General features: G+C 35.7%; 1 protein-coding gene across 2 annotated transcripts in view; it reads right to left on the reverse strand.

The window, feature by feature from the left end:
• Window positions 1–23247, reverse strand: part of LOC150105074 (Golgi-pH regulating cation channel) — a 450265-nt gene that overhangs the window by 163055 nt on the left and 263963 nt on the right. For both annotated transcript variants that reach the window (XM_090395474.1, XM_090395473.1), the window contains exon 14: window positions 19389–19482. In XM_090395474.1, the coding sequence (XP_090251600.1) occupies window positions 19389–19482 (94 nt within the window). The remainder of the gene's footprint in view (window positions 1–19388; window positions 19483–23247) is intronic.

The following is a 23247-nucleotide window of genomic DNA, read 5'->3' on the forward strand; positions in this document are numbered from 1 at the left end:
CTAAACTTTTCAATAGCTTCTAGAAACTTTTGCCACTTTCCTGACATTCTTACCAAACTCATCTCATGACTTTTGCTTAGCTACTTTTACATACTACTTTGCTTTATTACATTTTTCTCTGTACTGTCATATTGCATCTGCTGACTTACTGCTTATGAATTTTAGATATTATTTCTTCTTTTCCACAACTGCTTCTTTTACTTCCTGAGTATAGCATGGAGTCCTGACTAGCTGCTCTTGCAGCCAACTTAACTACATGCTTCCCTGCTGAATCAATCAAGGTTTTCTTCTGAGTTTGCTAATGAGTCTCCAGGGTTTGATTGTTGTCTTCAAACTCTCAATTTTTTCTTGACTAATGCTTGTGTATTTGAGTCTACAGTTCACTTCTCAGAGCTGCTCGACCAATTCTTTTTAAAACTTTCTTATACACTTTTCTTTTCAATCTGATATTCAATTTTAATTCTGCTGAAAACATAATGGTGATCACTTCCTATTTCAAATCTTAGAGGACTGAATGATCTAATGATGCAGGACTCATAACAAATCCTCTGTAAACTTTACAGTCCTGAACCAGCATGAAGATATCATTATCAACAATACTTTTTTTCTTTCTTGTGTCATCTCTTGTGAATTTTTACATATCCCTATGTTGGAAAGAGATGTCAGCAATGACTAGTCCATGTCTTGAACTAAAATATAGCAGGTACTTAACATTATAATTATCTTTACATTTTTTTGTTAAATTTTCACAAAGCTTTTCTGTGTGTCTAGTATCAATTTCCTACTGTACTGTATCTCTGATAAGGATCAAAATATCAAAGATAAGATCAAATAACACATCACAATTGGAGATGTTAATTTCAGCTGTTTACTTTATGCAGATGATGTTCTATTGTTTGGAGAATTCCTTAACCAATCTGAATAACTGCTGCAACAAATTTGATATGAAAGTCAGCAATAAAAAACAAAGGCTATGAAAACAGACAAAAACACTGAAAACATCAGCTTCATCATGAATGGAATTATTAAAAATTAGCCATAATGTTTAGTAATGATGGCAAATTAAGTATGGAAATTGAGAACAGAATTAGCAAAACTGATGTACACCCTCTGTACAAAAAGAAGCCAAACTTTTGATAGAAAATAAAACACAGGCCAATTATAATTATTACTACTACTCCTTGGCATTACAGTCCATTTAGGACCTGGGCCTGTCTCAGGATAGCCTTCCATTCTTCACAATTCTGTGCCTTGCTCCTCCAGTTCTTTACTTTCATTTTCTTTAAATCATCCTCCACATTGTCAAGCCATTTCCTTTTTGGTCGTCCTCTGGGCCTAGACTGAATCCACCTGGTCCAGACATGAAGACCTTTTTCACGGCTCTATCATCCCCATTCGCTGAACATGTCCTAGCCATCTCAGTCTTCTCACCTTTATTTCAGTAATAATATCCACTTCATTGAATTTCCTCATTATTTCTTTGTTATTCCTCACTCTCCAAAGTCCATTCTCATTAATTGGATCTTTCTTAATACCTTTCATTCCCAAATTTGTAATTGGTTTTGATCTCTCTGAATCATTGTCCATGTTTCGCAGCCGTACAAAAGCACAGGTTTGAGGATTACTTTATATAGCTGGATTTTACTTTTTATCAAAATCAAATTAGATTTTAATAATGGCTGAATACTATAATAAGTTCTATTTAGAGCAGCTATTCTATAGGTAATTTCAACTGACATATCATTACTTTCTGTTATTACTGAACCCAAATATTTGAACTGCTGGACTCGTTCAAAGATTTCTTCATTCTACTGTGAAACTTTGGCTGTTTCCCAATTTTTGTTTATCTCTGGCAACAATTAAGTATTTTGTTTTAGTTTCGTTTATTTGTAGTCCCATTTTCCTTACCTCCTCTCTCATTTGTCTATAACCTTCTCTAAGGCTTCTCTTAGTCCTTGCAATACATTCCACATCATCCGCAAAAGCCAAAAGCTATTCATAATAGTTCCTCTTTCATAAAAGTACACTTCTATTCATAATAGTTCCTCTGTTTATAATTACATTTCGTATTACCCTTTCAAGGCATAGGTTGAAAAGCATTGTTGATAGTTGATCTCCTTGTCGTAATCCTTTGGTAATCCTGAACTCAGGTGTGAGTTCGCCCTGTATTTGCACTCTACCCATGGTATTTCTGAGTGTTATTTTAACTAATCTTATCAGTTTAGGTGGAATTTGGAATTCCTTCATGAGTTTAAACAGCTTATCTCTATTGATGTTATCATAGGCTTGTTTAAAGTCCACAAACAAATGATGCAGATTGATATTGAACTCGTAGCATTTCTCCATTATTGTTCGTACTGTAAAGATCTGGTCTGTTGTTGATCTATCATACCTAAAGCTACATTGGTAGTCACCCAGTGTTTTTTCTATAAAGGGTTCCAATCTAGTTGCCAGTAGTTGCCTACTGGCAACTAGATTGGGAATTTACAAAATTTCCAATCTAGTTGCCAAGGGTAAATATTTTGTAAATTGGTAATTTACAAAATATTTACCCTTGCAAATATTTTGTAAATTACTGCTAACAGTGATATTCCTCTATAATTTTGGCACAGAGACTTGTCATTTTTCTTATGTATAGGAACGATAATAGCAGTGTCCCATTCAGTAGGCATAGATTCAGTTTCCCATATCTCTGACAAACACTTATGTATTTTGATAATAGTGATTGCCCACCGTATTTTAATAGCTTGAGTGGTATTCCATCTTTACCAGGTGCTTTATTATTTTTCATTCTCTTTAGGGCTAATTCCACCTCATTTAATTCTGATGCGTCCTCTGTTTCAGCTTTTCCCATACTTGCCAGGGGTTCGTTAAACTCGTCTTCTTCTGGAACATTATTTTCCAAGCTTGTTTTGTCCTGAAGGAGATCTTCAAAATATTCTGCCCACCTTTTCAAAATATCCTCCTTTCCACTGAGCAAGTTTCCCTCATGGTCTCTGCAAAAGTTGTTCTGGGTTGAAATCCGCCTTTAATTTCCTTTATCTTATTATACATTTTCTTAATTTGTCCTGTATTCTTCAAAATCTCAATTTCATTTAGCCTTGCCTTTTCCCATTCACGTTTCTTTCTTCTACACATCTTTTTGGCTTATTTTCGTTTTTCTCTATATTCATTCTCATTTGTTCGAGTTTTTCATTCAAGCATCTTTAGACGAGCTGTATTTCTGTCTTCAACACATTTTCTACTTCCAAATCATACCATTCATTTCTTTTATCATTATTTCTGAATCCCAGGACTTCTTCAGCCACTTTAGTAATTTTATTCTTGATCCGTTCCCATTTTTTATCTATTGTCATATTATTTATATGTTCATCCTTATTTTCTTCATTTATTTCTTCTCTCAATCTTTCAATATATTTTTGTCTGATTTTTCCATCTTTTAATTTTTGGACATCATATCTTGGTGTTCTCTTTCCCCTACCTACTTTATTAATTTTTATCCTTTGTTTATATTTAATTCTTAACAAGCAATGATCCGTATCACAATCCGCTCCTCTAAAACTTCTTACATCAATGATATCTGTCGCATGTCATCTATCGATCAGCACATGATCGATCTGATTTTTTGTTATTCCATCTGCCGATCTCCAGGTAACTTTATGTACTTTTTTATGTGGAAAATAGGTTGTACATATGATCATATTTTTGCTACTTGCAAAATCAATTAGTCTCATGCCATTTTCATTACTTTCTTCGTGTGCACTATCTCTTCCAATTGTTGATCGGAAGGTCTCTTCCTTTCCTATTTTGGCATTCATGTCTCCTAGAACCATTTTTACATCATGTTTCGGTACCTGATCATGTATTTTCTCCAATAATTCATAGAAATTTATCTTGTCTTCTTCACAAGAGTCCTTAGTTGGTGCGTGTGCACATATAAGTGAAATATTGAATATCTTAAACTTTATTCTCAGTACACAAAGTCGTTCATTTACTGGTCTGAAATCAAGAACCAAGTGTTTCCATTTTTTATTAACCAAAAATGCAGTGCCAAAGGCTTTTGATCTCCTTCACTGTAAAAAATAGTATGTGTTCTGGTATCAAATATGCCACTTCCTTTCCATCTCACCTCCTGTGCTGTTATCTGCACTCTATATCTCTGTAGTTCCTCACACACACACTCTCTTCAATGTTCCTGGTCTGTTCAGGCTCAAGACATTCCAGCTTCCAAACCAATATTCATAATCCTTTTTCTGTTGTCCCGCAAAGTCCGTCTGGCTAATTTTCCTTTTAACTTTCTTAACAAATGAGTTTTTACAGGACAGGGTTGTTAGCCCTGCGCCCAACCTTACAAGAAGGCCAATTATAATTATTCAAATCATTTATTTCAATCAATATACTCTCCCTCAGCTTCGATACACCGTTTAGCACGGTCAATTAATTCATTAAATGAGTTTTTTTATATCAGTTTTTGGGATACTGTTGAAGGTCATGGTTACTGCCACTTGAATGTTTTCAATGGTGTCGTATCACGTTCCTTTCATCAGTAAATAAAGTCAGGAGAAGAGAAAGAAGTCACAGGGTGTTAAATCAGGTGAATACAGCGAGTGATCCAACACACAAACTAGGTTCTTGCTCAAAAACGGTCTCATGATGTTTGAACGATGAGATGGTGCATTATTGTGCAAAAGTGACCAGCTGCCTGCATCACGATATTCATGCTGTATGCGACGAATACTCGCTTCAAAACTTCGGGATAAACCTCACTGTTGACCGTTTGGCCAGGCAGAATGAATACTTTGTGAATAATGTTCTCGGAATCATAGAAACAAATCAGCATTGTCTTTGCTTTTGACTTCTCTAAGCAACTTTTTTTCAGATGCCCCTCTTCTGGTGGTCTCCACTCAGCACTCTGGCACTTTGTTTCGGACTCATACTCAAAACACGTTTCGTAACCAGTAATGATCACTTCAAGGAAGTTTGAGTCCTTGAGGGGTTTTAATGAGGTCCTTGCAGTGTTCAATTTGATACATTTTTGGTCATTGGTCAACTTGTGGGGAACAAATCGTGAATTCAATTTACAAAGGATGAAGCTCTTGGTCAAAATGTTGTGCACAGTTGATTTTGGAATCCCCAATTCATCTTCAATCAATCTCAAGGACGATTTCGGGTTTTCTTTGATGAAATAACGCACTTTTTGGATGTTAACTTCGCTCAGTCCAGTTTTTGGATGGCCTCACTTTTTGTCGCCCTCAAGCGTCTCGTGACCACTTTGAAATAGCTTAAACCACTCGTAAACTTGAGTACGGGACAAGCATTCTTCACTTATGCTTTATGAAGCATTTGATGCGTTTCGGTAAAACGTTTACCAAGTTTAACACAAAAGTCAATCGTAGCTCTCTGTTTGAAACTCATTTTCCGACCGTTTGTCAAAACACACTGTCACTCTTGGCACTAAAACTTAGCTTCTAATGAAATAAATGTCATAAACAGTTGACACAACACTAATGAAGGTTGCCGCTTTTGACAACAAAAAGATACAACAAGTGGCGCCACTAGTTTCTTCTATTTTTGAAAAGTTTGGTTTCAAACCAAAGACCACAGATTTGAGTTCTGAGGAAAATTAGCTAAAATGAACAGATTACCATCAATGGGAGAATCATATTCAAAATGAAGATATTACTGGTGTCCAAAAACTTAATGATGAACAATATTTCTGAAGATTACAACTGCAAATTCAGATATATTGGCTTGTGGAATATGTATAACTAATAATTTCAAGGAGAAAGTACATACACATTCAAATTTTTGAATTGCATGCAAAGGGATCACGTGCCAGTACTCAACAGGATAAAAAGCAAAAGGCTGGAGTGAAGGGGGAAAAAAGTTGCAAACTTGGTTATCTTGTAATGTCTCAGAGATATCATCTAGGTGATTTCCCACAGGGAAGAATTGTTGGAAAGCTTGAAGAAAGCTGCAAAATTACTGATACTTTCAGAAAGTTTGGAATCTCAGATAGTGTTGTATCCAGAGCTCTGAGCAAATGTGTTTCAGATGTCTGCTATGTTAGAGCGTGAGCAACCTCTAGCTCTACCATAGAACATGAAGACAGATTTTTGGTTATAATAGCAAAACGTAATTGACACACTATGGCAAGTCAGCTCCATTCAAGCACAGGTACATGGATATCTTGACAAACTGCAGCAAGATGTCTGCAACAAGTAGGCCTATACATCCAAAGGCCTGCAGTCTACATCCCTTTATCCACAGCTCATTGTAGAGCATGTTTTCAGTGGCATTGTATCCATTAAAATTGGACGAGACACCAATGGGCTAATGTACTCTTTACATATGACTCGTTTTAGTCTTTCCTTTGATTCTACATGACACCTGATCTGGCATGAAAGTGGTACTGCTTACCTTGATTACCAAAGGGATAGATATGACAGTTCTGGGATCATGGTGTGTGGGGAGACATTATGCTTAATGGGTGCACTGAGGTACAAGTGCTGGAAAAAGGGACTATGACTGGTGAACGATATTGCAACAAAGTTGTTCAACATGATGTTTGAATGGGGATCATGTTGGCTACTCAATTTGATTAATATCCTCGGTCTCCAGAGGTATCTACATTTTTAAGGATGACAATGCCACACCACATCATACATAAGCAGTGGAGATATTTCTGGAAACCAAGAATATTAATCGAATCAAGTGGCCATCATGTTCCCCAGATCTCAACCTCATAGAACACATTTGGGACATAATAGGGAGATGCAATGCTGCTCAAATTCCCCATCCAGAAAACAAACAAGGCCTTATCCTTGCTCTGAAAGAGGAGTGGACCAGTTTTCCTCAAGAATTCCTGAATCACTTGGTGCTAAGTATGGTACGATATTGTGAGAGCGGCATTGCAGTTCGGGGTGGACATATTCCATACTGAAATGTCTCACTGCATAGTTTTCTGTAACCCTGTACATTAATTCCTTAACTATGTCCTTAGAAAATTTGTAACTTTTGCCAAAAACATATTGCAATTGTATGAATTTATAATACAATTTCTGTGTAACATAATTTATTAGTATGCTGGCAATAAATTTGTGTTCATATTTGGCTGTAGTCATGAAAAGTTTTTCATGACTGTAGTTCATGTAGTTAGCTTTTGGACACCAATGAAGGAAGGAATTCAACATTGTTAGGCTCTGGGAATGTGTGAGCACAGCTAATCTGTGGTGGCATGGTCATTTAAACAGAATGGGAGAGTTAAGATTAGCAAGACAGGTGTTTGATACTAGGATGTCAGGAAAGATCCAGAGAAAGACCAGGATCTAGATGGACTGATTCAGTGCTGAACTCCTGATGAATAAAACTAATTTGTTGAAAAACTGGTGACAAGAAGTTAGCAATAATGAAAAATTTTCACATAGTACTATCATGGTATCCTGGACACTCTTTGATATACATATCAGGAATTTCATGATGTGAAAATGATGGCTATGTGATGAATTTAACCAACAGGAAAGAGAGAAGTGATTTAAATGAAGTGGTAATGTAGTTCAGCGCACATATCAAATATATTATCATTAAGAAAGACCTCCAGGGAGTCAGGAACTCACTGAGGGATGCCACATATCACGTGCACCAGCTGTCATACCTTTACTTGAATTCATTTATACTACCTGCACTCACAACCTCCAAAGGCAACTTATTCCAATCACATACCAGTCTATGGAGAAAAATCTAGATGAAGTAGATTTCAAGGAATCTACATTCCCTTGACTGCATTCATTCTCAACTTGCATGGAAGCCCTCTTGTCCTCTCCCCCACATACTACCAAATGAAAAATTCCATCTATTGATATCCTGTGCAACTCCTCAGAAGTTTGTAAGTCTCAGTCATATCACCTCTCTTTATCCTGTTTGCTAGTGTCCGCAGTCCACAAATTCTCAAGTTGTGACAAGGACCAAAATATCAAAGATAAGATCAAATAACACATCACAATTGGAGATTAATTTCAGCTGTTTACTTTATGCAGATGATGTTCTACTGCTTGGAGAATTCCTTAACTAATCTGAATAACTGCTGCAACAAATTGTCTTCATAATCAGTATTCTATAATTCCAATATCATCTTTAACGATCTCCTCTGCACCCTCTCCACTGTATCAGCATCACTAAAGAAACCAGACCTGAACATAATAAGTGAGCTCATATGAAGGCCTTGTAAACAGATAAAATGACCTCATCCTTACATGTCAACATATGTTTCCACATAGCAATTATTCTCTGAGTTGTACTGCAATCTTTGCTATATAGCCCTTGAACTTCAACTTGCTGTCTACTAAAATTCCAAGATCCCTAGCCTGATCAGCATGCAGCAATGTATTGTATTTTTGCTTATGCTTTACCAGAGGACAAAAAGATAAAGTGGAATTAGAACAAACATACAAAGTGAATATTTTATTGTTTCGATAGCAAATGAGTGGAGTGGGCTTCATCCAGGTTATATGGGTTGTGAATTGTGTAACTAAGACAAAATTAGATAGCTATTAATGACTGAAGAATAGGTTAATTAAAATTTATGTATGATTATTATCTATTTTGGCTATGTTTAATATGCAGAATTGTTATGTGTCCATGTATAAATATATACAGAAAAAATAAAAAAATAAAACTAACAAAGGAGAGAATGAATGAGAAGATAAGCTGAGTAAATATACAAAAGCTAGCCTACATGCAGTTGTGAATTTCACAGTATTTGTATCAGTTCGACTGTAGTTGTGGTGATTAGTCCTTATGGTTCATTTAATATCGGTATGTAAGTTGACATACTTAGAAAAATTAAATATGGAAACTTGAACTTATGTGAAATAAATTTAATACCTGTAAAATTTTCATGTATCATAGGCATCCTCGTATACTGGAAATGGAACACAATATAAAATTACAGTTAAAGAATCATTTTCAAACAGCACCACACCACTATAGTGTTAATAGGATAAGAAAGTCAGTAATATTCCCAAATATTTAAATAAAACATTACAATATATTAACCAGGAACTTGCATAAAAGCAATGCAATAATATTTCTCATAATGGGGATAAACGAAGACCATCAGATCTGTTAAAGTCGGTATAGAAAGGTCTCAAAACTCTGTTTATATAAGCGCACTAAAGGGATCTATTTCTATGTAAAAGCTAAGTTTTCTTCCAAAAAAATCAATGTTTAGTCAATATAGCATGTTCTACCAGGCCAGACAATCCTGGTTCATGGTACTGGATGTAAAATTTATGTTCTTCACGATGGATGGCTGTAGATCTGCCAGAATGCCCAAAGTAAGACAAACCACAGGAGCATGAGATCTGGATACTCAAAAGACTGGGTGGAGAAAGCTTGTCTTTAGGTAAAGAATGAAAGGTAGATATCTTGATGACAGGACGAAAGGATACAATATTAAGAGGTTTCAGAACTTTAGCTATACATTCAGAAATCCCTTTAACATAAGGGAGTGGAATCAGAATGATATCTTCAGGAGACCTAGAGACTGGTTGTCTAAAGCTGTTGAAGTCTTGCTTAACACGTTCATTGCCAAGCACGCGATATCGCGTGATGCGAGTTCTCACCAAACGGCCGATCACGTGTTATCGCGTGGATGTCGCTATCAAGTTTCTAAGCGGAATAGTATAGTGGCCACAGCGAAACGGCGCGTAATATTTATATTAGCCACTAGGGAAGGGATCGACTTTCGTGGAGTGGGGATGGCTGCCAGCCATTGTCTATTGTTTATGTTAGCCAGTGTGCACAGTGGCGGCGTTCGGACAAGGCGACGACGCGACGATTTTGTTTAGTTATTCGTTGATTTAGCATGCTTGAAGTTTGGTTTTTATTTATTTTGAGTATTGTTTTTTTTTTTTTTTTTTAGTAAGTTCCCTATAAATGTTGATTTTTGATAATTATTTTTTTCTATTTGTACGTTATTTTTAAAAATTCTATGTGATTATAAAAGACTGATAATTAAAGTTATAATTATTATATTTAAATGTTTTTTATTTGTAAAATATATAACTTATTTGACCGAATTACATATCACGCGATATCGTGTAATAGATATTTAGAGTACATAAATCCTATGTACATAATAATAAAAGTATATAAATAATATATTAACTTATTTTGAGCACAATAAAAACTAAATAAAAAAATTTGGCCACCACACGAAATTCTAATTTTCAGCTTGGCAATGAACGTGTTAATAAAAGATTCATTAAAATCATTTTTCATAAAAGCAGATTTGATATAATTCAATTCTTGCTGTAAAAGGTCTTCAGTGGAATACATATTATAAGCACAATGTGATGGATTTTTATAGTTCCAATCTTTTGATTAGGATGACAATGAAAATCAACATGGATATAATGATCAGTATGTTTCTTTTCTAAAAACAGAAAATTGTAAACTACCATCTGGTTGACAAAGAATTAAAATATATTAAAAAAAAAAGCAAGTTAATTGTTTTTTCTTCTTCTAAAATAATCAATCTATATTAGTTTGATTATTTTAGAAGAAGATTAGAAAAAAGATTCACGAAAAAAGAAAGAAGAAGCTTATTTTGGAGGCTTTCACAAAGCTACAAAAGACTGATGATAAATGCTGATTTAAGGTCGTGATTACATTTTCACACCACCGGAAGATGAAGTATAATAACAAATGTTCACAAATAGCCCAAAGGTGATGAGGAAAATTCAGGCTACTAGAACATAAAACAAATATTTAAGGCTCTTAGAAGAAATGTGTGCATGCATTTCCTTTAGCAGCCTTTAACAGTGGAGAGAAAGGATAACTCCAAAACAGAACAGCAGCAAAAAATTTAAGAAATTCAGGAACCAAGGAGTGAACGTGTGATTTACTTAAATTCATAAACAATAAATTTAATTGGAATCTACTAAAATAAAGAACAAAAGGCTTCAATTCGGCGATGCAAAATTATATAAATTAAGTGGATATTAAATCCAACATAATTTCAGAGCCGAATACAGAAACTACAAAAGTTTCGTATTCAAACTACACCCTCTGTCCAAAAAGAAACTGAATTTTTGATGAATATAAAACACAGGCCAATTATAATTATTCAAATCATTTATTTCAATCAATATACTCTCCCTCAGCTTCGATGCAGCGTTTGGCATGGTCAATTAATTCATTAAATGAGTTTTTAATATTGGTTTTTGGGATACTGTTGAGGGTCGTGATTACTGCTGTTTGAACATTTTCAACGGTGTTGTATCACTTTCCTTTCATCGGCAAATGAAGTCAAAGTCACAGGGTGCTAAATCAGGTGAATATGGCAAGTGATCCAACACGCAAACTTGGTTTTTGCTCAAAAACTGTCTCACAATGTTCGAACGATGAGATGGTGCATTATCGTGCAAAAGTGACCAGCTGTCTGCATCACGATATTCATGCCGTATGCGATAAATTCCAGCTATCAATTGCTTCAAAACTTCGGAATAAAACTCACGATTGACTGTTTGGCCAGGTGGAATGAATTCTTTGTGGATAATGCCCTTGGAATAATAGAAACAAATCAGCATTGTCTTTACTTTTGACTTCTCCAAGCGACTTTTTTTTTTGGATGCCCCTCTTCTGGTGGTCTCCACTCAGCACTCTGGCACTTTTTTTCTGACTCATACTCGTCATCGGTCAACTTGTGGGGAACAAATTGCAAATTCAATTTACAAAGGCTGAAACTCTCGGTCAAAATGTTGTGCATTTTGGAATCCCCAATTCATCTTCAATCAATCTCATGGACGATTTCAGGCTTTCTTTGATGAAATCATGCACTTTTTGGATGTTAACTTCGCTCAGTTCAGTTTTTGGATGGCCTCACTTTTCGTCGTCCTCAAGCATCTTGACCACTTTGAAATTGTTTAAACCACTCGTAAACTTGAGTGCGGGATAAGCATTCATCACCGTATGCTTTTCGAAGCATTTGATGTGTTTCGGTAAAACTTTTACCAAGTTTAACACAAAAGTCAATCATAGCTCTCTGTTTTGAAACTCATTTTCCGACCATTCATCAAAACACACTGTCACTCTTGGCACTATAACTCGGCTTCTAATGAAACAAATGTCATAAACAGTTGACACAACACCAATGAAGGTTGCCGCTTTCGACAACAAAAAGACAGAACAGATGGTACCACTAGTTTCTTCTATTTTTGAAAAGTTCAGTTTCTTTTTGGGCAGAGAGTGTATAACAGTTTCATATTTGAAAGTTGACCAGAGAGAGCTTGTGGGAATACAATCGGCACCATACTTAGAGCTGCCCTAGCCGAAATGATCCGATAAAATGGTGGCGATTGTATTCCTGCAAGCTCTCTGGTCAACTTTCAAATAAGAAACTTTTATAGCTTCAATATGAAACTTTTATAATTTCTGTATTCGGCTCTGAAATTATGTTGGATTTAATATCTACTTAATTTATTTAATTGAATTCATTTATCAATAGCTGCAAAGACCAACTTAATGGAAAATTGACTTCTTTGAGCCAATTTTGTGCAGTTATTTTAGTCACTCACATACTTGTACAAATATGACACTTTTGCTAGCATCACTCTACCTAGATCTTGTGTCATCCTCTAGGTCTTTTTTACCACTGTCTCCCCCCCCCCCCCCCATGGCCTGTTAGCTGCTCATACTGCACTTTTGCTATCTTTACCAAGCAAGTCACATTTCTTGTTTACATGCTCTTTGAATTTCTCATGCAGCTGATTACCTGCCACATCGATGACCACTTCTTCCAGATTTCTTCCTTCACCTCTTCGGTCATCCATTTCACACCCATCTTATTTAATCTCCTGACTTGTGGAATACATTCAGACACTGTCTTTGCCAGATAGTTCCAAGTAGCACTGATTTCCTTCCTGTTCAATTTCTAATTTAATGATATAATGATACAAGGAGTCTCCTGAGTATGTGATAATGACCAGCCTTATAGCTCCACATATATCAATACCTTGTGTACTGCTGTAAACTTTGCTATGGGGAAGTATGATCTTTGCTGTCTTTGCACCAATAAACCTGAAATAAACAAACGAACTAACAACATATATCCCTTTCTCACAGTAGTCCTAATATGGCTAGATACCACCCCAAGTGATCACTTCATGGCCACTTCCACCAACTGAAGGAAGATTTTGCACTTCATTCACAATAATGTCCTCTGATGAGATAATCAAATCCACGACCCCTTAATCCTCGTATGCTCAGTTACATAATTACAAATTTGTCCCTCAAATCTCTTCTTTCAAATCTATATTTCCATAATTGAAACTGTCCATAATACTCCCCTTTTTTATGAGTCAACCCAATTTGCCCATACATTTCCTTCTTGCTGCCTTTCATATTACCAGGTTTATAGCAACATCCAACTAAATATCATCCTGTCTACTTTCACCTCACACCATATTGCTTCAAAACCAGTGTCACTGTTCACTTCTTTCATCTCCATATTAGATGAGCATACTCCTCTGCTATCAACTGTACTCCTCCTTTTCTACCCTATCGGTCATCATGAAAAAACTACATATCCTTCCATCACTATTCCTGTCAGAATGTCATCCTCATCCAACCATGTCTCACTTATTCTGACCATACCTATTAATGCTACAATTTCATTGCCCTTATGTTGAATACTTGTTGGCATTCATAAACACATACACTAGCTTATTTATGGTTTTATAACAAGTCCCACCAATCCCCACTTCTTGGATATGACTTCTCCATATCCACCTCTCCCCCTTTCCTGGACCATTCCTATCTATCATCACTAATCTTACACCTCTTCCCAGACCTAAATGTTGTCCTCATATCTCTGATCACCTCAATCCTTTGTTTTACACTCACACATTCATTCCTGCCCCTACAAATAGAAACTGTGTGAGAATTTTAGGTGATAATATCACCTAAAATTGAGTTTGGATCACACCATCTTGAATGCCAATTATATCAAATTCCTTTCTAAATATTTTCATTTTTAATATTATTCTGAACTGATCTCATCAGTTCACTAAATATTTCTCACACTATCATATCTGGTGGTCTGTGGTTTCTGACCAGCTGTTTTATTTAAGCCAACTAAGATCCAGAAGATTCAAATGCTTTGAGGGATGCGATGGAACCGATTTTAATTTATTCAAATGGGTCCTCACCATACCAACTTTGCTTATTTTATTGTTTCTTTCTAAATTTAATTTGTCAATTTCTAATAAATGAAATATTTTACGCATGCTATAGGTATAGAAGAAGATGGTACTTGTAGCAAAGAACCTTAGAAACTAGAAGAAAACTTGTAATGGATTTAAAAGTGCAAAATAATCAGAAATATTATATAGGTAGCATGAACTGGATGGACCATGTAATTGTGAGCTTGCAGCTAAGTCATTATTTTAATATTGATAATTATTGCTTGTAGTATCCTTGTGTATGACTGTATGGTTGAGTGTGTTTATTTATTTATTTTTTTTGATACAGTTATACCATGTATGATAGGTAAATTGTGTCATGGTGCCAGTGCAAAAGAGAACACAATGGTGGCCAAGATATCATTGTGCACTGGGTTTTACATGAGGAATTTCGTGGAATGTATTGCATGTGCTATTTGTGGTATTAAGAGTGACAGTAGGGGGGGGGGTGAGTGTGTCATCTACGTTTTTTACAAGCCTGAAACAGAGACTTGTTGGAAGCGAGAAAATTAAGTAGTAGGAGTTAGTGCTGAAAGCTGAGAAACAAAGTTGAGAATAAATGGAATTCCACTTATAAATGATAATGCAAGAAATGGAAAAGAGTATAAATGATGTGATTGAAAGTAGCAATAAGATAGTGTATGTGAAAGCTAAACTGACAGACTGTAAGATAAGGAGCAAGATAGGTAGCAAGGATGAAAATGCAATCAACTGGGTAGAGATAGCAAAGAGCAGCAAGAAAATACAGGATATGAAAGTGGAGTTGGCAAAGATCATGCAAGAGATGATAAAATTGCAAAGTTAAATGAGGAGTTTAACAAACATGCATGGAAGAGAGAGGAAGGCTGATTAAAAGTGGCAGTGTGAATGAGGTGTGGTGGGGGGGGGGGTAGACAGAGCACAGTGATTGAAGCACTAGCTATGAGGAAGAAACAAACAAGAAAGTAGATGGTAGTACACACAAATGATGTGGATGGCAACAAGTCAAATGTCAGAATGGATATCAGGAGGTTGCTGACTAGAGTAATAGATAGCTATATGGTAAGAAAAGTAGTCAGCATGTTGCCCAGGTATGATAATGAGATGAGATAGCAAGAGAGGATTATGAATGAGATGATAGCTGAGCTGTATGAAGAGAAAGAAATTCATTTTGTGAATATGTGGGATGAATTTGAGGGATGGAGGATGGACATATAAAATATGGAAATATAAAAGATGGACAGCATGGGTTTGCTAAAGGAAGGTCGTGTCGTATCAAAGTGATTTGATAGCAATCTATCAAAGGCTTTCACTAAAACCTTTGATAGATTGCCACATGACAAGCTGGTATTATACTGGAAGAGATGACATTGGATAGTAATTAGTGTACTGGATTGGAGATTGGCTTTCTGATAGGCATTGGCAAATTGTGTATGGGGGAGCAATATCCCAGAGGAGGAAGGTCACCAGTTGTGTGCCCCAGGTCTGTTTTGGGTCCAATGCTGTTTAATTTGTATGTAAATGGTATTGGGAAGGGCTTGAATTTTGATATGTAGTTGTTTGCAGATTATGCAAAGTTGGAAAGAACTAAGGAGTACAATGGATGTTGTAGCACTGCATATCAACTTGAACAGACTTTCTGAATGGGACTGCCACTTCAACATAGCAAAGTGTACGGTTTTACAGTGTGGAAAGCACAGATGGAATGCGGAGTATAAGATTATGGGGGAATGATGCAGATAACACTATCATGTAGGAGTAAGGATGGTATGATTGTTTTTAAGGCTTTGATCAGAATGCATATGGATTACTGTGCACAGATTTGGTCACCAGGTTTTCAAAAGAATGAAGAGATGTTGGAACAGGTTCAGAGACTATTGACTAAGGTGGGTTCTGGTCTCTAGAATATAAAGTATGAAGGCAGATTGAGGGAGTGTAAATTGTAGTCTAGTGGACAGGATATTAGGGGGGGGTATTCGTATTTGTTATGATCAAGATATATAAGTTAGTGAGGCATTATTACCAGATTAATGTGAATCAGATTTTTCATAGAATGGGTGGAGACAGGGGAAAAACAAGAGCCCCCTCCTTGGAAGCTGCAAAAGAGGGTGTGAGCAAAGGAGTGAGAAGTAGGCTTTTGCATGGAGAGCTGTGGGTGGTTGGAATGCATTGCCTGGAAGTGTCATGAGTGTGGAGACAGTGAATGCATTCAAGTCACGGGATGATCTCCAGTGATGAGTCAATGATTCCATTTGTGTCTACTACTACTAATAATAATGATTAAATTTGGTTCTTTACATCAAGTAAAGGACTGAATTTAGTCTATCAGATTTTGATATCTACATGAGATGAATAGCAGTGCACACTTTACACTTTTTTTTTTTTTTTTACATTAAACCATTCTCCTGTACATATATTTACAACATATAATTGTAATAATCAGAAAAGATTTTCTCTTCAAATCTTATCATTTTGTCTACACCAGATTACTGAAACTTAAATACAGATTGATCCTTTTCATTTATTACAACGATTTTTGGACTATTTTTCATAAAGTGTAAATGCGATCCTGACAACTCACAAGTGGCATCTATTCAGCTTGTTCTTCTGCAAGTTTCTCTGCAGTTTTTCTTAACCTCTTCTCAAGTATGCTTCCATAAATCTCAGGTGGACTATTCAGTAAGAAAATTCTTATGCAATTCTCATATTCAATTTTATTTCCCTTTTCATAGATGAGAAATATGCATGTTGTTTATTTTTTAACGGTATATATTAGAACACAGAAATTAAGTACATAATTAATTTATTAACTTATTGCTGATATTTTGCTGGTCTTATAACCAGCATCTTCAGAGCACAAAAACACAGTTTGTCACAATATGCGAGACTATAACAACATGGTGTAATCAACGGACTAGTTAAACAAAATTGTAGCAGCAACACAAAGACTAGTCCTGATTTTTGGCGCCCTCTATCTGAAAAAAAAAAAAAAAAAAACTGTAGCTATCACATAAGACTAGAGTCCTAAAAAAAAAAAAAAAAAAAACAACTAGTTTTTTCTTAAGATGACTGTCTCCCAGATCTTAGGCAAGTTAATACAGCCATATTTGATGAGATTTGGAGTGTGTTTCAGGGCTTCTGTCGCCTCTAAGAACAATCGCTCCGACTTGTAAGAGCTTCTGTGTAGTATTTTTGTGTTTTTCCAGTTGATCCTGTGTGCACGGGTATCGAGAGCATGGTCTGCTAGGCCCGACTTGCCACAGTGATAATTCCGGATGTATCTTTTGTGTTCGCTGATGCAGATGTTCACAGTTCTTCCTGTTTGACCGTAGTAGGCTTGATTACATGAGCAGGGTACTTGGTAGACTCCTGGATGTGATAAAGGGGGAATGGTGTCCTTGGGTGAGTGGATAAGGGTTGCTAATTTGCTACATGGTCTGAATGTAGTGCGTAGTTCATGTTTATTAAGAATTCTTGAAATCTTATCGGATGTGCCTTTAATGTATGGGATGGTGACTGTTTTGTTGTAGTTCTCTGTGGTGGATGGTGGGAGGGGTTTCTTAGGAGCGTTTAGTATTTTGTTTATCTTATGTGGATTATAGCCATTGGCCAAGAAGGTGTGGCGTAAGTTAGCCAGTTCAGCAGCAAGAGCATTGTCATTGGAACAGATTGCTCTCGCTCTATGGGTTAGTGTTTTTAAAATGCCATGTTGTTGAGAAGGATGATGGTGTGATTGTTTGTGTAAGTATCTCCCTGTATGTGTGGGTTTTCTAAAAACTGAAAATGATAAGGAACCATCTGGAAGACGTGTGATAAGTGTATCCAGGAAGGGCACACAGTTATTAGCTTCCAGTTCCATTGTAAAGTGGATTTTTGGATGTTGGCTATTTAAATGTGCTACGAATGTTTCCAATGTCTTTCCAACCCATAGAGCGAGAGCAATCTGTTCCAATGACAATGCTCTTGCTGCTGAACTGGCTAACTTATGCCACACCTTCTTGGCCAATGGCTATAATCCACATAAGATAAACAAAATACTAAACTCCTAAGAAACCCCTCCCACCATCCACCACAGAGAACTACAACAAAACAGTCACCATCCCATACATTAAAGGCACATCCGATAAGATTTCAAGAATTCTTAATAAACATAAACTATGCACTACATTCAGACCATGTAGCAAATTAGCAACCCTTATCAGCTCACCCAAGGACAGCAACCCCCTTATCACATCTAGGAGTCTACTAAGTACCCTGCTCATGTAATCAAGCCTACTACTATGGTCAAACAGGAAGAACTGTGAACATCCGCATCAGCGAACACAAAAGATACGTCCGGAATTATCACTATGGCAAGTCGGGCCTAGCAGACCATGCTCTCAATAACCTTGCACACAGGATCAACTGGAAAAACACAAAAGTACTACACAGAAGCTCTTACAAGTCGGAGAGATTGTTCTTAGAGGTGACAGAAGCCCTGAAACACACTCCAAATCTCATCAAATATGGATGTATTAACTTGCCTAAGATCTGGGAGACAGTCATCTTAAGAAAAAACTAGTTTTTTTTATTTTTTAGGACTCTAGTCTTATGTGATAGCTAGTTTTTTTTTTTTTTTTTTCCAGATAGAGAGCGCCAAAAATAATCAGGACTCTAGTCTTTGTGTTGCTGCTATAATTTTGTTTAACTAGTCCGTTGATTACACCATGTTGTTATAGTCTCGCGTATTGTGACAAACTGTGTTTTTGTGCTCTGAAGATGCTGGTTATAACACCAGCAAAATATCAGCAATAAGTTAATAAATTAATTATTTACTTAGTTTCTGTGTTCTAATATATACCGTTAAAAAATAAACAACATATTCGACGAACACATAAGTCTGTCCACACGTTTGAGAAATATGCAATTTCTATTCCAATCATCCAGAATTCAAACTTCTAGATGACTGATAAATCAGACCTTTCACAAAAAATTGTGCTTCTGAAATGATATATCAGCTGAAAATCAGAATAATATCACATAAATATGCTACAATTTTTTCACAGTGAATTATACTTTGTATTACAAAAATATTAGTTTTAAATAAAAATTAATACAAATCATATAAAAGTAATCTAGTTTTTAAAACAAACTATTTTAAATATGGGAATGTTCACTAAAACTTACTCTCAAGGCACGCAAGCATCCTTCCACTGTTGTTAATACAAAATATAATGCTCCCATTCCCACAACTCTATGTAACATGGCTCCTAACCTTGGCCTGTAAAATATATTTTATTTTAAAAATGCAATATTTCTATTGCATCAATCAAAAATTATGAGGGAGAGAGAGATGGGAAGGGGAGGGAGAAGAATACAAAGCTTCAAGTTTAAAGCTAACATTTTAAATTTTATTTTAGATAAATAACAGGAATTTATAGTTTGATAAAAACAATGTCATCGATAGTAAAAACTTGGGTTTCTATCTCTCTAGGAGACAGAGAAACTTTATGAAGGATTTTCAACTAAAGGTGAATAAACCAGTTTCATGGAGAGGTGGTTTCCCTTATTGAAAATTTGGATTTTTTTTTGTCCTTCAAGATAAAAAATCTGGCAAGAGAATACATGCAGCTGACATAGTAGACCACCTGCATAGGATCACTGCCCATTACCATTTATCAGGTTTATATAAGACTGAACTACTTAGCTATAACAGGCAAAAATGAAACTAGAATATAAGTAGTGGTGAGCTATAGAAATATTAACAAAAGGCTCGCATCTTCAAGCAAAAAAAAAAAAAAAAAGCTGTATTTCACACAAAAACTTTTATTAATACAGCTTGTGCAATTCTAAAAGTATGACAGGACAATCAACCTCTAAAGGTTATCATTTTTAAACAAATATTTCATGATCTAAACATGAAATATTTGCACACAATCAACTGGGTTAATTTATCTTACATAAGAAAAACATTTTTTAACATTTTTTTAACCAGTAGCCAATCAAAACATTTTTTGATTGGCTACTGGTTTTATCATATGATTGGCTAATAGAAGAGAGAAGGGTAAATATAGCGCATGCGCTTATTTTATTTTCAAACTTGGGCAGATTTGTTATAGAGGAGTTCAAACAATAATTCCAAATAATCTATACACTGCCGAATAGACTAATTTTTGTTAGGTTACCGTATGAGTGTATCGCTTAATATGTTGCAAAAAAAAATTTTTTTTTTGAAAAAATAAAGTAAACAAGAAGAACAAGGGGCTCGCAAATTTGAGAAAAATTTAACAAAGGGCTTGCGCGAGCCCCTTCTAGCTCACCCTTTCCCTTGAATATAAGGGAAAAAGGGTTGCATAAAGATCAAAGCTAGATATTTGGGAAGAGACCTCCATATAGCCTTTTAAGGAATGTGAAGAACCAACCAGGGCTTTCAATGTAACCAATCCTCACCTCATAGTGCACCCTTTAGTAAGTATTTAGCTGACCAAACAAGAATGGGATGAAAAAGTTGGGATTCAGCTGACTAAACTGTATTCGTATTTGTTAAACTATAACAACATAACAGTAAGACATAAGGAATCATTTGCTAGCTGGGCCATTACTGCTACTCGTTTATGACAGAATATCTCCAGCCCATTCAGAATAACTTTGCCCCAATGCCTACACATCTGCATGATTTGACTGTCCAGGCTAGACTAAGTTATGCAGAAAGAAACAGCAGTGGTACATGCATAAATACCAGATTGACACTTTAAAGTGTCTGTGACACTGAATGTGTTAAATGAGGACCACAATGTTTTCATCAAGAAACCAAAACAAACAGTGCACAGCTCCTGGAATAAAACTCCAGTTAACATCAGCAGAATTCAAGACAGGTATCATCAGTGAAAGAAGTATCCATGGAAATAAGTACAAATGGCAGAAGAATTAGAAAAGTTTTCATAACTACTGTTACCAAAACAGTAAGATTCTTCTAAATAACCAATACGTGATGTTTCATTCAGGCAATAATAATCAGGGAAAGGAAGAATTTATAGCTATACTACTAAAACCTATATATGAAGATATTCTTCTTGAATGTCAGGAAATATCAAGTAGAGAGATGTGGAGAAATATCCAAATTGGGAATTGAACAATAAGATATATTTGTACTTATGGTCCCACAGAAGGTTCTACTAAGGAAGAAGAGGAAGTTTTTTCCGAGGCATTATGGAAAGCAGCTGATACACATATAAAAAAATAAAGGAAAAGTTGGTTCCTTTTGAGGATCTAAACAGAACAGAAAATTAATTCCAGGCATATAGGAATGTGGTATGAAAAACTGGAGAAACTGCAAAGCTAATAATAATGTTAAGTAACTGATGAATTTCTGTTCACAACAATGGACTAGTGATTAGTAATACCATGTAACAATGTTAAGACATACATAAATTCACATGGAAAGAAGACAACAAACAAATGAGAAAAGACTAATTATTATGTTATTCTTGATATTTTCACACACGCATTTAGGATATAAGAGTATACAGAACATTCAAAACAGGCTGATTGGCCCATTTCAAATCTGCCCTCCTGAATAGTTACAGTATCTGCTCTTCAACAAACAGATTGCAAGTTCAAATCCTGCGGTAAGCATGGAGGTTTGTGACTGTTCTTAAGTAGAAAAGAATTTCATCACCTGGTGGGAGACCACCACCACCACCACACTTATTGGAGGCCTGAGGTGGTGTGAAAAAAAGTTCCATGTTTAGTCTCTAGAGCACAGTTTCTGGATTAAGTAAAAATAAATAAAAATAGGAAAAAAATTAATAAAAATATGAAAAAAAAAAAACCTAGCCTACCTACAGTACATTAGTTTTGTATATTTACAAAAATCTTTTGTGGGTGGAATCACATCAAGTTCTGAGTAGGATAAAATTATATACCATATTGAAAAGAAATGCATCCAAGAGGAAGAATTGGATAAGTACCACATTGACATAACAGGTGTTACTGAAACAAAGAAGACAAAAACAGGTGAGATCTTTCTAAGCAAAAAATACAAGATGTTATATTCAGGAAATAATAATCAGGGAAAAAGAAGGAGTAGATATAATATTAAACACTAAATATGAGGATAATCTATTTGAATGGCAGGCGATATCAAGGGGAGTGATGCGGGACAATATCAAAATGGGGAACTGAACAATGAGACTTATATGTGCACATCATCCCACAGAAGGTTTTACTAAGAAAAAAGTGCAGGGGTTTTTCAAGGCATTAGAGAAGGCAACTGACACAAACAAAAAGGAAAATTTGACCCTTATTGGAGATCTGAACAGCAGGGTAGGAAATTATTACCAGACATATAAGAATGTTTTGGGGAAACTTTGGTGAGAAAAGAGCAAAGCTAATAATAGCAAATACCTGTTGGATTTCTGCTCAGAACATGGACTGGTTATTACTAACACAATGTTCCAACATAAAAATATGTACAAATTCACACAGAGAGAAGAAGCAAGGAACAAGAAAAGTCTCATAGACTATGTTATCGTCGACAGTGATGTTTTCCCACTGGTTCAGGATACAGAGAATTTGAAATAGGAAGTGATCACCATTTAGTGTTGAGCAGGATAAAATTCAACTTCATATTGAAAAGAAAAGTGTGTAAGAAAATTTTGAAATGAATTAAAGTTGAATAGCTATCAGATGTGAACCGTAGACTACAACACACAAACATAATTCAAGAAATTTGAAAGTTTATTTTTCACTTGGTTAGACTATAATAAATTTAGTTTAATCCTTTATCCAAGTGTGAGCAAACAAAGTTTGTGCCTGAAAATATCTTCAGGACTGGGGTAAGTAGTACAACACCAGGCAACTCGCAGCAAAGGTTGATGAAGCTCTCAACTCCCTTTCTCAGTATCTCCCATAATGCACAGCACATCTCCTTGTGGACATGTATACTGCTATACATTAAGGGAAGGGCCACTACCCATCAAGGACATATCTTCAGGACTGCAGATACAGTCCTGAAGATATTTTCAGGTGCAAATTTTGTTTGCTC

This window comes from Typopeltis vanoorti, chromosome 7 (assembly GCF_054136105.1).
Source record: "Typopeltis vanoorti isolate ZY-2024b chromosome 7, IOZ_Tvanoo_1.0, whole genome shotgun sequence".
In the NCBI taxonomy this organism is placed as follows: domain Eukaryota; kingdom Metazoa; phylum Arthropoda; class Arachnida; order Uropygi; family Thelyphonidae; genus Typopeltis; species Typopeltis vanoorti.